The sequence below is a fragment of the Salmo salar genome, chromosome ssa01 (genome assembly GCF_905237065.1).
Source record: "Salmo salar chromosome ssa01, Ssal_v3.1, whole genome shotgun sequence".
Classification (NCBI taxonomy): domain Eukaryota; kingdom Metazoa; phylum Chordata; class Actinopteri; order Salmoniformes; family Salmonidae; genus Salmo; species Salmo salar.
In genome coordinates, this window is record NC_059442.1 from 42,382,022 (window position 1) to 42,396,216 (window position 14,195).

Genomic DNA, 14,195 nt, shown 5'->3' on the forward strand with positions numbered 1-14,195 from the left:
AAAGCTTGTCGCCATTGGACTCTGGAGCAGTGGAAACGCATTCTCTGGAGGGATGATTCACGCTTCACAATTTGGCGGATGGCAGGAGAACGCTACCTGCCCGAATGCATAGTACCAACTGTAAAGTTTGATGGAGTGAGAATAATGGTCTGGGGCTGTTTTTCATGGTTCGGGCTAGGCCCCTTAGTTCCAGTGAAGTGAAATCTTAATTCTACAGCATAAAATTACATTCTAGATGATTCTGTGCTTCAAACTTAGTGACAACAGTTTGGGGAAGGCACTTTCCTGTTTCAGCATTACAATGCCCCTGTGCACAAAACAAGGTCCATACAGAAATGGTTTGTCGATATCGGTGTGAAAGAACTTGACTGGCATGCACAGAGCCTTGACCTCAACCCCATCGAACACCTTTGGGATGAATTGGAACACCAACTGCGAGCCAGACCTAATCGCCCAACATCAGTGCCCGACCTCACTAATCCTGTTGTGGCTGAATGGAAGCAAGTCCCCGCAGGCAATGTTCCAGCATCTAGTGGAAAGCCTTCCCAGAAGAATGGAGGTGGCTATACCAGCAAAGGGGGGACTAACTCCATATTAATGCCCATGATTTAGGAATGAGATGTTTGATGAGCAGGTGTCCACATAATTTTGGTCATGTAGTGTAAGTTTTTCAATATAAGGGCAGCTCTTTTCATGAAAAAGAGCTCCACCTTCTAATCAATTGTATTTATTTATGTATCCCTTTAACTGTCTCTCATTGAAAAACATTGAAACAATTATTTCACCTTAATACACTGCTCAAAAAAATAAAGGGAACACTTAAACAACACAATGTAACTCCAAGTCAATCACACTTCTGTGAAATCAAACTGTCCACTTAGGAAGCAACACTGATTGATAATAAATTTCACATGCTGTTGTGCAGATGGAATAGACAACAGGTGGAAATTATAGGCAATTAGCAAGACACCCCCAATAAAGTAGGGGTTCTGCAGGTAGGGACCACAGACCACTTCTCAGTTCCTATGCTTCCTGGCTGATGTTTTGGTCACTTTTGAATAGTGGCGGTGCTTTCACTCTAGTGGTAGCATGAGACGGAGTCTACAACCCACACAAGTGGCTCAGGTAGTGCAGCTCATCCAGGATGGCACATCAATGCGAGCTGTGGCAAGAAGGTTTGCTGTGTCTGTCAGCGTAGTGTCCAGAGCATGGAGGCGCTACCAGGAGACAGGCCAGTACATCAGGAGACGTGTAGGAGGCCGTAGGAGGGCAACAACCCAGCAGCAGGACCGCTACCTCCGCCTTTGTGCAAGGAGGAGCAGGAGGAGCACTGCCAGAGCCCTGCAAAATGACCTCCAGCAGGCCACAAATGTGCATGTGTCTGCTCAAACGGTCAGAAACAGACTCCATGAGGGTGGTATGAGGGCCCGACGTCCACAGGTGGGGGTTGTGCTTACAGCCCAACACCGTGCAGGACATTTGACATTTGCCAGAGAACACCAAGATTGGCAAATTCGCCACTGGCGCCCTGTGCTCTTCACAGATGAAAGCAGGTTCACACTGAGCACATGTGACAGACGTGACAGAGTCTGGAGACGCGTGGAGAACGTTCTGCTGCCTGCAACATCCTCCAGCATGACCGGTTTGGCGGTGGGTCAGTCATGGTTTGGGGTGGCATTTCTTTGGGGGGCCGCACAGCCCTCCATGTGCTCGCCAGAGGTAGCCTGACTGCCATTAGGTACCGAGATGAGATCCTCAGACCCCTTGTGAGACCATATGCTGGTGCGGTTGGCCCTGGGTTCCTCCTAATGCAAGACAATGCTAGACCTCATGTGGCTGGACTGTGTCAGCAGTTCCTGCAAGAGGAAGGCATTGATGCTATGGACTGGCCCGCCCGTTCCCCAGACCTGAATCCAATTGAGCACATCTGGGACATCATGTCTCGCTCCATCCACCAACGCCACGTTGCACCACAGACTGTCCAGGAGTTGGCGGATGCTTTAGTCCAGGTCTGGGAGGAGATCCCTCAGGAAACCATCCGCCACCTCATCAGGAGCATGCCCAGGCGTTGTAGGGAGGTCATACAGGCACGTGGAGGCCACACACACTACTGAGCCTCATTTTGACTTGTTTTAAGGACATTACATCAAAGTTGGATCAGCCTGTAGTGTGGTTTTCCACTTTAATTTTGAGTGTGACTCCAAATCCAGACATCCATGGGTTGATAAATTGGATTTCCATTGATTATTTTTGTGTGATTTTGTTGTCAGCACAAAGTATTTAATAAGATTATTTCATTCATTCAGATCTAGGATGTGTTATTTTAGTGTTCCCTTTATTTTTTGGAGCAGTGTAAATTCCTGTTACGAACAACTTAAATAAGAGTTCAGGTGAGCCTTCGCTTCTTTTATTGCACTTAGCTTTTATTTATAGCCAAGTGGCTCATTGATATAAAACAATTATAATGATAATGGCAAATTATAGCACAAAATAAAAATATAAATAGTGTGTCTCGTCAAATCAATAGGCCATGTCAAAATATACATGGGTGATATTTGGATGTCTGTGAATCAGGAGACACAGAGACCCCCAAAAAATCAAGGCAACACCCATTATAGAAACGAGGACAGTGAAAAATCATCGTTTAGCCCCTTTGGATTCGCATTGTCTAAGGAGTACTGCCAGAATGCTTTCTTTGTTTAATTTACATACGATATCACCTCCTCTTGCTGAAATTTGAACATGAGCAATAAGAAATCAATCTCTGCCTTTTTTGTTGAGAGCTTTTTACCTCTAATTAGAACTTTTGAACGTTTTTCTTGGTAAGAACTTCCAATAGATTTTTTTTCTCCCAACTTGATGTTTATTTTGGAATTAACAGAGCTCTACCAGGCAGTTGATATGTCAAAAGAAGGTCATAGCATTTTCACAAATTTCAACAATATAAAAAAAAATACTTTAGGTCTGCTTCAATGGCTTTTTAGGTAGGTAAGCTTTGTTAAATAAGGACTGATGTCAAATGTTTACAAATGATGGTAATTTTGTATGTCCAAACATTAATATTCAAATAAAAACAAATGTTATTTGTCACATGCACCAAATACAACAGTGAAATGTTGACTTACAAGCCCCAACCAACAATGCAGTTAAAAAGGAAAAAAAGAAAAATAATTTAAAAAAAAAGAAAAATACCTTACATTTTTTTTATATCAATTAATGCGTTTTCAGGTAGTGTATAGTGCAATGTTCCTCAAAATTGTTTTTCTTAAATTTCAAATGATCCAGGTTCTTCCACCATCTTCAGACTACATGTTGAGATAATATATGACAAAGTGCAGTTTTTTATTACTATTATAGGCATTATTTTATAGGCGACCTTAAGTCGGAATATTGATTAATTGACCCCATGAAATGTGGATTAACCAATTTATGTTGCCTAATATAATGTGTTGTCAGCAATTCAATCACATCTTTTACCAAAATAAGTATTTTCAATTTAAAAAATAAACGTATTCTTAGTCCACCGTCCTTTTTTACTGCATTTTCACTATTATTTTCATATTCCTACACTTCAAGGTCTCTACTAACAGGAATGGTGCAATATTAATCCCTGACCAGGGTTATTTAACCTTTATTTTGACAGGGATGGATTCGGCGGGAGGTGACTGAAAGGTTTTATTATAGAATTAATGGAGAAAATATGCTGAATACATCTTGAGGCTTTCGACTAACTATGGAGTGTGAAACTAGGACTTCTTGCTGCGACTAACCTTGACCACCTGAGACAGAGCCTGTTGCTGGAGACGTCTCTTCTCCTGCTCTGTCCTCTCGCGGAGCCGTTCCCTTGCACGCGCTATTTCCGTCCTGGCCTCCTCACGGGCACGGCCATAGTCACGCAGCAGCTGCTCTATCTCAGAGGGATAATGACCCTCTCCTCTGGGTGGATCTGGGATCCTGGGGAAAGACGGATTTGCAATCAATCAATTGATAAATGAATCCACAGATATAACCCTCTTTACAACAGAGACTAAATAATCTGACATTGAAAACTGTTGCGCAATTTAGCACAAAAATATAATTTGGTCTGGATCCTGTCTTACCTACTGCCCTCCATTTCTTCTTGGCGGAGCTGTTGGAGGTACTCTCTGCGTTGGCTAGGTAAGGTTGAAACCCTGGAGGAGGATATGGCTTTTTGAGGAGGGGATCGGAGGTGAGAAGGGGATCGGGATTGAGGAGGGGAATGGGGGTAGTTATGTTTGCTGGGGCTGAGGCTGCGAGCCCGACGACAGTTCTGAAGCCGAGTGTCCCTCTCCTGCCTCAAACCCTCGATGCTCCTCCGGTGCCTGAAAGAAGAGGAACATAGAGAAAAATGTACATTTAAAAAAACTACCATTTTATAGATATCTAATTACATCATAATATCAAGACAATCACATACATAAGGCCTTTTTCAGCCTTAATCACATAAATAGGTCTATTTCTAGCCTTACCGGTCATAGAGCTGCTGTTTAGTAGGGACAGCGGATGGTTCCTCCTCCTTGGTTCCTCCAGATGTTAGGATCTTCAACAGCATGTCTGTCTCTCCCAGACCGTAGTGTAGCTTTGCTTCAGTCAGCTCCACGGTCAGCTGATGAGGGTTCATGTTCAGTTGGACTGTAGCCATGACCTGCTCTCGCTCCTTACGCAGCCTCTCTATCTCCCTCGTCTTCCTGATCTTCTGGAACGTGGACTCTGGACTCAGACTGGACCACTCTGTCTGTGCTTTGTGACCAGTGGGTAGATATATGGCTGGTTTCATTGAACTACTAATCTGTCCTCTGTCAGATGGATGCTGGCTGATACCGGACCAGTTGGTGAACTTGTTGTGCACCGGTAGGTCCTCAGGGAGACACTGGCAATCTCGCTGCTGTGGGGAGTGTTGGAAGTTGGAAGTGTGGGTGACTGGGTTGATGTTCACAAGGACGTCTGTGTTGCACTCACTTGGGGCCAATGACACCATGTCATCCTCCTGAACCTGGATGGTGTTGTCACTGAGAGGGGAATGTTCATAAGCACCACTGAAGCACTCTACTGGGCCCTCTGATGGTCTACAGTGGTGGTAGTCTACTGAATGTCTCCTGTGGCTTAGTTGATCTCCAAAAGAAGAGATGGATTTCTCCTCCTGTTTGGGCACATCAGTCTGCCTGAAGGTGAGAGAGGTGTGGTTCAGTAAAGTGACTCCATTACTGCTTAGAACAGAAGGAAGAGAACATCTTGGACTTTGGCTGGTTTTGTGCCATGTGCTCATTTCCCCTTCTTCTTCGTGGCTGACAATTCTGGTTTCATTGTGGATGTATTTATCAATGGACGAACTAAGACTTTCTGAGCGTCCATCAGACCCTTTTGGGCTTGAATTGCTGAGGGCACTCACATTCTCGAGAGATATTGATCCCGCTGATTTTGTGGTGGAGATATCACAAGGCTTCCCAGAAAGATGAAGGGAGTCATGTCCTGATATCTTATCATTCTCTGTGAAAGATATGCATGTTTTCTGCTCTCTGAAATTTAAACAAGTTGTTGACTGGCACTCTTTTCGGTCCAAAATGTGTTCTTTACTGCTATTTTTCATCTCAAACTTCTGTTGTTCTTTGAGACTCTGTAAAGACGTTCTACTGCTCTGGTTGGAACCAGCCCTAGGACCTACAGTGAGAATGGGTGAGCACGCGCGATCTGTGGAGCTCGCTTGTTTTATACAGCCTATTCCCGGGTCACTCCTTCTCAAGACGTCACGGCTTTCTGGTCTGAGTATTTCTGACAAATTATTGCAGACTTCAGAGACTCCCAAGCTTTTGGAGAAGGACACTCTCTCAGGTTTGCAGTCCTCATTGCTTCTACAATGAACGGCAGGATTTGAATGGCTGTGACGTTGGACAACAGTCTCCAGAGAAGGCACGTTGTGAGGGACACTCTCTGGTACCAAGATATATCTTTGGTTAACAGTGGAGCCATTGAGTCGCAGGTCAGGAATGCTCTGAATCCTATCATCTGGCCTGTTCTTGAGTTGATGTTGAACGGGGAGCTCTTTCTCTTGTGACACATTAAGAACTTCTGAGCCAATCACTTTGACTATCACATTAACTTCATGAGCTTTGGACCTCTCCGTGGACGGAGTTTGGTGGATAAACATTTCGTCTTGAATGGTTGTTGAAGTCCTTTCAGTCTGGATTCCAATATCTACTGCAGTTTGGGTTGAGCAGTCTCTCTTGGTCCAATCTTTGGAGGAGTACAGATGAGATGAAGATTTAACATTTCTTATCGGACTATGTCTGAGGCTATCGCCAGACCTCATACCCTGAACATTTCCCAGAAGATCGGAAGTGTTGTGTATCAGCTGAGAGAGATGCTCAGACATGTTTTGAAGGCTGGCCCATGTGGTGGTCTTTCTTCTGGCCTCTGTGTTATTCTGCAACACTGGTACCTGAGTGCTGCTCCGTCTGTGATGGTTGTTTCTCCTCTGTAGATCACTATGGTTGATCGTTGTCTTAGTCATGGTTTCTTGAGTCATGGTTGTCTGGGTGCTGTGGTCACATGTGGTGTGTGTTTCAGGACTCTGAAACCCATTAGACTGAGACTCCTGCTCTGAGGAGTAGACCAAGATGATCTCATCTACCTGGCCAGAGCTGTTACCAGGATCTCCAGATACATCATTGCAAGAAGAAGAGTTACAACTCATGGTCCGGATCAGTGGTTGATTGTGATCGTCAATACTAAAGGCTTGGTTAGTATGTCCTTTCAGATGGGCTTTGGGGGATGTTTGACCTTTTAAATCTTCTTCCATGCTGCTCAGGGTGCTGGAGAGTCCCTTGTTGTTGGCGTAAGTGCTCAGGTGGGAGTTGAAAGGAGAGTTCTGTACGTTTAAACCGTTGTCGACACTGCAGCATCTAGTGATGCGTTTGTCAGTGGAATCCAGCATGGGGGATTTGCAAGATATGTCAGCAGCACTTCCAAACACCTGGTTCTTGTAGCACCTTTGGCTCAGCTCTTCTTCTTGCCATTGGTGAACAAAGGGATTGACGTCGCTAGAGGCAAAATGCATTGGCGAATCCTGAGGCTTTGGTGTGTAGTGTGACATCTCAGTTTCTTTGATACTGGAAGACATGATTTTCTCCCGATTGGTCCTTTTCTCCATTGCAAGAGCATGTGCTGATTGTCCATTGGGGCTGTGTTCTTTCTTACCCAAACTGATTCCAACTCCAGCTTTACCGTCATATTCACCCGGGGTCTGGACAGTACAAGCTTCCATATTGTGATTGTCTTTTGACTGTGGTGATTGTCTTTTCACTGGAGGAATTTCTGCACCATTGCATTGACTGACCTCTAATTTCCCACTAGTTTGAGATTCAGGCTTCATTCTTGTTGATGAAGATCTGCTTCGATGCAACCTGGGAATTATTTTCTGTTCTTCGTCTGAGGAAGACTTGAGTGTGGAGTCAGAGGATGAGCTAGGAGGTGCCTGGACTTTGGACCTTCTGAACCTCTTGGACTTTCCTTTTTTGCAATGAACAACACTACTACCACTGAACTGATGGGGTTGCCTGAAATAAGATGTTTTGTTATTTCCCTTTCTGGACATGATATCTCCGCAAATGTCACCCAATATCTTCATATTAGCATCACTACTTCCCTGTGTTATTTGGGATGTAGAAGATCCATTACTATTAATTTCACTTGGTACGTCAAACAAGGTTACAGGAGACTTTGTCAGTGGTTTTTCTGTCATTGACCCCTCTTCATTGTTTGCCATTTGGCAATCTTTGGTATTGTCCGAGGCAACATTTCTCATATTGCACTGAGCCTTCAGCCATTTTTCAATATGGCATTTGTTGTGTTTTACACTGGGATGTTTATTTTTAGGATCAGGATCGACAGTTATACAAGTGTTATGAAATGTGTCTACCTGAGTTTCAGATGAGCACTTTGACTGTGGTAGTTCCTTACTGAGATTTGTGGCATAAGGAGTGTCTTTTTGGAACTCTTTTCTGACCCCTTTCTCCTCTAGCTTCTGTGATTCACATAAATTGTCACAGTGAAGACTGACAGTCACAGTTTTTATAGCATCGACAGACTGTGGATTATTTGAGCGTATTTGACTGTTGTGGTGCTTGTCAATGTCTTCTGGTGTACGTTGAAGTCTGCCTTTGTTAGAGAGTGAATCTACAGCTGCATGCCGATCACGATCCCTTAGGTCAAGTTGTCCACCTGCACCTGTTGGGGAGATCAATTTGCATTGGTTCTTGTTTTTGCCTTGAACCTCTGAATCCATTATGATGTCCCTTAAATGTGCAAAGGCCTTATTTGGTGCCGTAGTCACTGAGGACATTGTTCCTGGGCAGTTCTGGAGAGGTTGTAGAGCACTAGGTTTCAGGCTTTGCTGAGGTGAACCAGCCTGGTTGACAGTTTGGTTTTCATTATTACCAAGACAGTTAAGATGAGGATGATACTTCTCAGGACCTGTTTTTATCTTTATGTTCCCCATATGTGGAAAAGGGACATCTCTGTCAAACCTTTTTCCTTGAGAAACTAAGCATTCTTTGGGTACGGTGGAAGTGAAAGTAGACCCTGAAGAATGTCCCATTGGTAGCAGTACAGGTTTGTTGATGTATTCAGGTTGCCCTTGGTTGTTCAATGCCAGACTTAATTTGATCTCATGGCTTTTTACAGTGAAAGATGCAGCACCAGAATTGACACTTGCTTGATCATTTGATGTTTTGACAGAACAGCCAGAAGCATCCAGACCCTTGTCAACATCAGTTATTCCATGTTTCAGTTGCACGTCTCTTACTTTCTTTTGAATGCTCTGACTTAACTGGGACTCTGAGGGGATCTTTGTCGTACCGTCTGAATCATTGTCTTTGGTAATGAAACTTGATTGATTCATGGAAATTAATATGAGGGAAGTAGAGTGTCTAAGAACTTTTTCATGGCTTAGATGTTCTATGTCTGTCATGTTGTCCATCTTTAGCTTCTCAGAACAGATAAGAGACTTTTCTGATGTCGAACGAGAGACAGGCTTAATGCTTCTCAGTGGGGCGGCTACTTGATGATTATTAACTGTTTGTAGATCCTTTGGTGAATCACATTTGTTAGGATTACTTGTTGGCAAGGCATTAAGGCTTTGACTACTTTGACTCTCTAGTTCACTGTTACTGTTGTCTCCATCCCCATCTATACCTGACATCCTCATATGTTCCTTTACCACCTCTGAGATTCGCTGGTCTATTGGACTACAGTTACTGTCCCCATGGTGAGGTCCCCATCTATCATTTTCTACGTCTCTTCTCTTGCTATCTGAGATCAGCTTTTCACCCTGCCTTTGAACTTCTATTTCTTCACCTTGATTTACTTTTGTTATCTTTATAATAACTGCATTCTCTCCGAAAGGAGTGCCTTTGTGGCCATCTGTGTCAATGGTTTTATGGTCACATGGGGAGAAATTCTCTTGGGATATGTGCACAGACACTGACATTGCTACTAAAGCTGAGGTATCTTGTTTGAAGTTATCTTCGTTGCAGCCCAGATTTAGTTTAAATGAATCAACTGCAAATGAAGTTTGTTTGTCTTTTAATTCACTAGTGTTATTTTTGTCATCTGACCAAATAACTTCCTGGCTGTTCTTGACAGTGGAGAATGTAAAAAAATCCCCTCCATTGCTCCTCTTTGGAATTTTCAAGCTGCCAATGAAACTGTCCTGCAGGACTTTGTTCCTCTTTCTGGAATTTTTACAAGATGCTTTGGAAGACTCCTGCTCTGGTGACACAAAATTCTGCTCTGTGACTTTGGCTCCAAGATTTTGCAGCAATTTAAACTCACTTTTAATTGATGTGTCTTTGGTATTGCTAGCTTCACAAAACTCCTCCTCTCTGACTTCTTCCATGTCTCCATCTACATTGAATAGGTCATTATCTCCAGAAGGATTCTTTGGGGCACTTTCAATGTCCGATGTCTCGTTCAACATGTCACCTTCAGGTTTAGGTAATGTTTCCTGCTGCATCTGATGCCCATGGAACATTGCAGCCTCCAATGTTGATGGGATGCATTGAGTCTTATAGTCAATGGCTGGAGAAAATGCAGATCTATGCGAAGGAAGCTCTGATGAGTCATCTCTATTTTGATTGTTGCAAAAGCCTGGATCATCAATAGATACCTTCAGCAAACCTTCTGTACTGACTGACTGCCTTTTAAAATAGTCTTCGCAACATACTGGCTCCTGAATCAATGGTATCATTATATGTGGTGCTGACGTTTGGAGGAGCTGAGAATTATGGAAATTCAAAGTATCAGTTGTCTCCCCTGAAACCCCAAGTCTTTGTTCCTCTACTGTGACATGTTCTCCCTCTGTGCCATCAGTAGATGCGGAGCTATGGGATTCAGTGGATCCAGATACACTCAGACAGTCAGATAGATCCGCACTGACGGGGCTGGGACAACTGCTGCTGTCCAATGCACCATGACTAAACACCGTCCTCCTCCTCAACACGGCAGAGTCCCTGGGTATCCTGGGACTATCTGCTGCATCAGTGGAGGACCAGGCGTCTGTAAGCGCTAGCAAACTCTCTGGCTCCCTCACACTACAGCTACTTAGAGAGCGAGGACTGCTGGTCAACATGGGGTGGACGTGCCCAAGCTCTTCACTCAACTTTGATACAGTGTCTCTACACCTGGGTTCTTTTGCTGTCGCGCTGGTTGCTTTATTGACTCCTGTTTTAGGACCGCCATGATGGCTCCAGTAAACCTCTGCTGGCATTTCATTTCGTTTCCCAATGTCTTCTATTCCCTCTCCAGTTTGCTGAATATCTGAGGCCATGTTCATAGTCTTTTCAATCGAAGGATTGAGACCCCTCGCCACAGAGTGACTGGGTACTACCCCAGCCCATCTCTGTGCCAGCCTAGATGCAACATGTTTCCCTTTGCTCTCCATAGCTAGTGAGTCCTTTGACATCTGACTGTCTTCGCTCTCTGCTTCGCTCTGGATAGCCTCCTCCTGCTTCAGCTGCTCTGCCAAAGCTGTGGCATAGGCCGAGGACAGGGAGTCCATGGAGAACAAGCTGTCACAGTCTGAGGAGTGGTCACCCTCCCTTTCCTCTTCTTCCTCACTGTCATACTCCTTCCATCCTGCCAGTCCCTGCGGTCTCTCCACCCACCTTAGGATGCTAGTCTGGTTTATCAGAGTCTCTGCACTGTGCCACCGTCTTTGTCTCTGCCTACAATCATGTGAAGGAGTCTTCTGATCAAGATCCTCACACGAGACAGTTGTTTTCATCGTGCATTTCTTTCTGCTCATATTGGCTTCTTCTACACCTCGGTTTTGTTTCCAGTGAAATCGGCTTGCAGTTTTACCAGTGGGCTTGGTCCTTCTACTCAGTCCTGATGGTGGCTTTCTAAACACCCTAGCCAACGCGGTCTTTATTCCAGGGCCGACTGAATGTGATAAGACCTTCCGGATGGTCTCCAAGCCCTTTCTACCTCCACGGGGAAGGCTCTTCACTGCCTTACATTGAGCCTTCTGAGTCTGACTGCTGGATTTGCTTACTGTAACTGTTGGTCCCTTCACGATTACATTACTGCTTGACTGTAAAGTCCCACCATTTTGTGATTGCGATGGGTTCTGATTGTTCTTGAATGTAAATTCAAGCCCACGTTTTGGAAGCAGTGGTTTCCTCTCAGGTCTTTCATGACATGGTGGCTGAGCTAGAGCCTCCTCCTCGTCCTTCACAGGCAGCTTAAGGTTCTCAGAGGAACTGGTTCTGCTCCTCCACCCCTGCTCCTGACTACTGGGTCCTGTTCCTGAGGAGAATGTGTTGGAGCGACTCCTCGTCCTTTCGCGTGGAAGACATTCGTCAGACACCCACTGTCTTGAGTTGATGGATTCAAATGTCAGTTCAGATGGTCTGTTTCTCTTCAGGAAGTGGCTGTTGGGGAAAACAAAATGGGGGTAAAGAAATACATTATCCTTTACACCATGCCTGTGTAATTCCTTTATACTACTCAAATATTGGCTTGAATAGATATATTTGTGAGAGACTTCATACTGACCTGAAGATTGGGGTGTGTTGGGGGTACAATCGGGACAGAAGGTCTGATGAGAAAGAATGCCTGCGCAAGACAGGTTGACGTCCTCTGGAACTTGAGGAGGACCCTAGTTCAGGGGAAGCAGGGCTCTCTAGACCTGGTGGCAGGGCCTTCTCCAGCCGCTGCAGTTCCCTCTTAGCCTCCAGTAGATGGCGCTTGCGAGCGATCCTCTCCAGCTGGTAGTGAAGTCTTTTGCGTCGAAATCGGCTCTCGGCACGCCGCAAGGCGTGATGTCGTAACAGCTCCTCATGAACAACCTTCTTCCTGTTTAGAACAACTTTAGAGGGAGGGGGCACTGTTTGACCACACCCTTCCTCAGAACCTTCCGAACCTTCTGTTAGCAGGCTGTCTAGGATGGGAGCTGGTATAGGATCAGTCTGTACACCAAACTCCTGAGTTCCTCTTTCCTCTAATGTTATAGCTGCCAGACGCTGCTTCTCCTGCAGAATCCACTGCTGGACTGTAGACATAGGAAACAAATAACATGCATGAATGAAATAAGCACTATCTGCACATACAAACTTTAACATATTTTTCAGATACACTCCCTTACGTATTTATTTGGACAGTGAAGATAAAACTTTCAATTTGGCTCTATTCTTTAGCATTTTTTTGTATCATATGTTTCATATGAGGCGACAGAACAGAATGTCACCTTTTATTTAAGGTTATTTTCATACATATCTGTTTTACCATTTAGAAATGAAAGCATTTTATGTATCTATTTCCCACATTTGAAGGTGTCATAAGTATTTTGACAAATTCACTTACACAGGTATGTGTGTTAAAGTAGTCAAAAGTTGAGTATTTGGTCCCAATATTCCTAACACAATGCCTACATCAAGCTTGTGACTCTACAAAGATGTTGGATGCATTTGCAGTTTGTTTTTGTTGTGTTTCACATTATGTCGTGCCCAATATACATTAATGGTAAATAATCTATTGTGTCATTTTGGAGTCACTTTTATTGTAAACAAGAATAGAAGATGATATTTAAAAGCCTCTAACTTTCTCACTCATCATTATTCACAATTCATTCATTATTATCTGTAATCATGGTAGCATCCACATTAATGTAGAAGTGTTATGAAATTAAAACATTTGATCTTCAAATATGAAACATTTAGGAAAGGGGGGGATACCTAGTCAGTTGCACAACTGAATGCATTCAACCAAAATGTGTCTTCCGCATTTAACCCAACCCCTCTGAATCTGAGATATGGAGGTGGCTGCCTTAATCGACGTCATCGGCGCCCGGGGAGCAGTTGCTGTTAGGGGTTAACTGCCTTGCTCAAGGGCAGAACGGCAGATTTTTCCACCTTGCCGGCTCGGGAATTCGAACCAGCGACGTTTCGGTTACTGGCCCAACGCTAAAAGTCCTAGCTTCACAGTCCAACTAAATACGTAGGGGAGTGTATAATGTTCTGTGACAAAATGCAAAACATGTATCTATTTCTCCTTACATCTCTAATTTATCAAAACATGTCTCTACTGAGAGACACATAAAATCCACATTCAAGCTATTCTCTCAAAGTATACTGTACGTTATGGATTGTACTGAGTACTGGGTGACTTGACGAAGGTGTGCTACTCACTGTCAATGTGTTGTTGTCTCAGCTGGGCCTGTTCGCTCTCCAGATCTCTCTCAGCCCGTCTCTGTTCAGTCTGGATCTCCTGGCGTAAACACTCCACGTACCCCCTTCGCTCCTCCACGTACTTCACCTGGTCCTCTACATACTGCTGCTTACTGGCTGGATCCTCTCCTTCAGCCACACAGTACCCGGTCTGTCCCAGGACCACCTCTCCTCCAAGCCTGTTCACATAGACATAAATACAAATAAGTGAGAAGTAGGGCCAGTACACAGACATTACCAAATACCAAATAAAAACAGAATTCATTCCAATGGAATAGAGATAGTTGAAAACAAATCTTCATCAAGCCATTTTCAGTAATCTGTTCAAAGATGTTCTACAACAATTTTACCTCAAAGATTTCGTTAAGGACAGAGATCCCTAAAACACTGAGACCTCTGGCTCCTTGCCTAAGCAGAGTTTTAATGAGAGCTGATGTTGTTAGAGTTTAATGC

At 44.1% G+C, this 14,195-nt stretch overlaps 1 protein-coding gene across 1 annotated transcript in view; it reads right to left on the reverse strand.

Moving 5' to 3' along the window:
- stard9 (StAR-related lipid transfer (START) domain containing 9) overlaps nucleotides 1-14,195 on the reverse strand; it is a 61,995-nt gene that overhangs the window by 10,997 nt on the left and 36,803 nt on the right. Inside the window, exons 20-24 of the mRNA XM_014195367.2 lie at nucleotides 13,704-13,921; nucleotides 12,073-12,568; nucleotides 4,491-11,948; nucleotides 4,101-4,343; nucleotides 3,771-3,954 (exon numbers count right to left, since the gene is read on the reverse strand). Of these exons, the coding sequence (XP_014050842.2) occupies nucleotides 3,771-3,954; nucleotides 4,101-4,343; nucleotides 4,491-11,948; nucleotides 12,073-12,568; nucleotides 13,704-13,921 (8,599 nt within the window). The remainder of the gene's footprint in view (nucleotides 1-3,770; nucleotides 3,955-4,100; nucleotides 4,344-4,490; nucleotides 11,949-12,072; nucleotides 12,569-13,703; nucleotides 13,922-14,195) is intronic.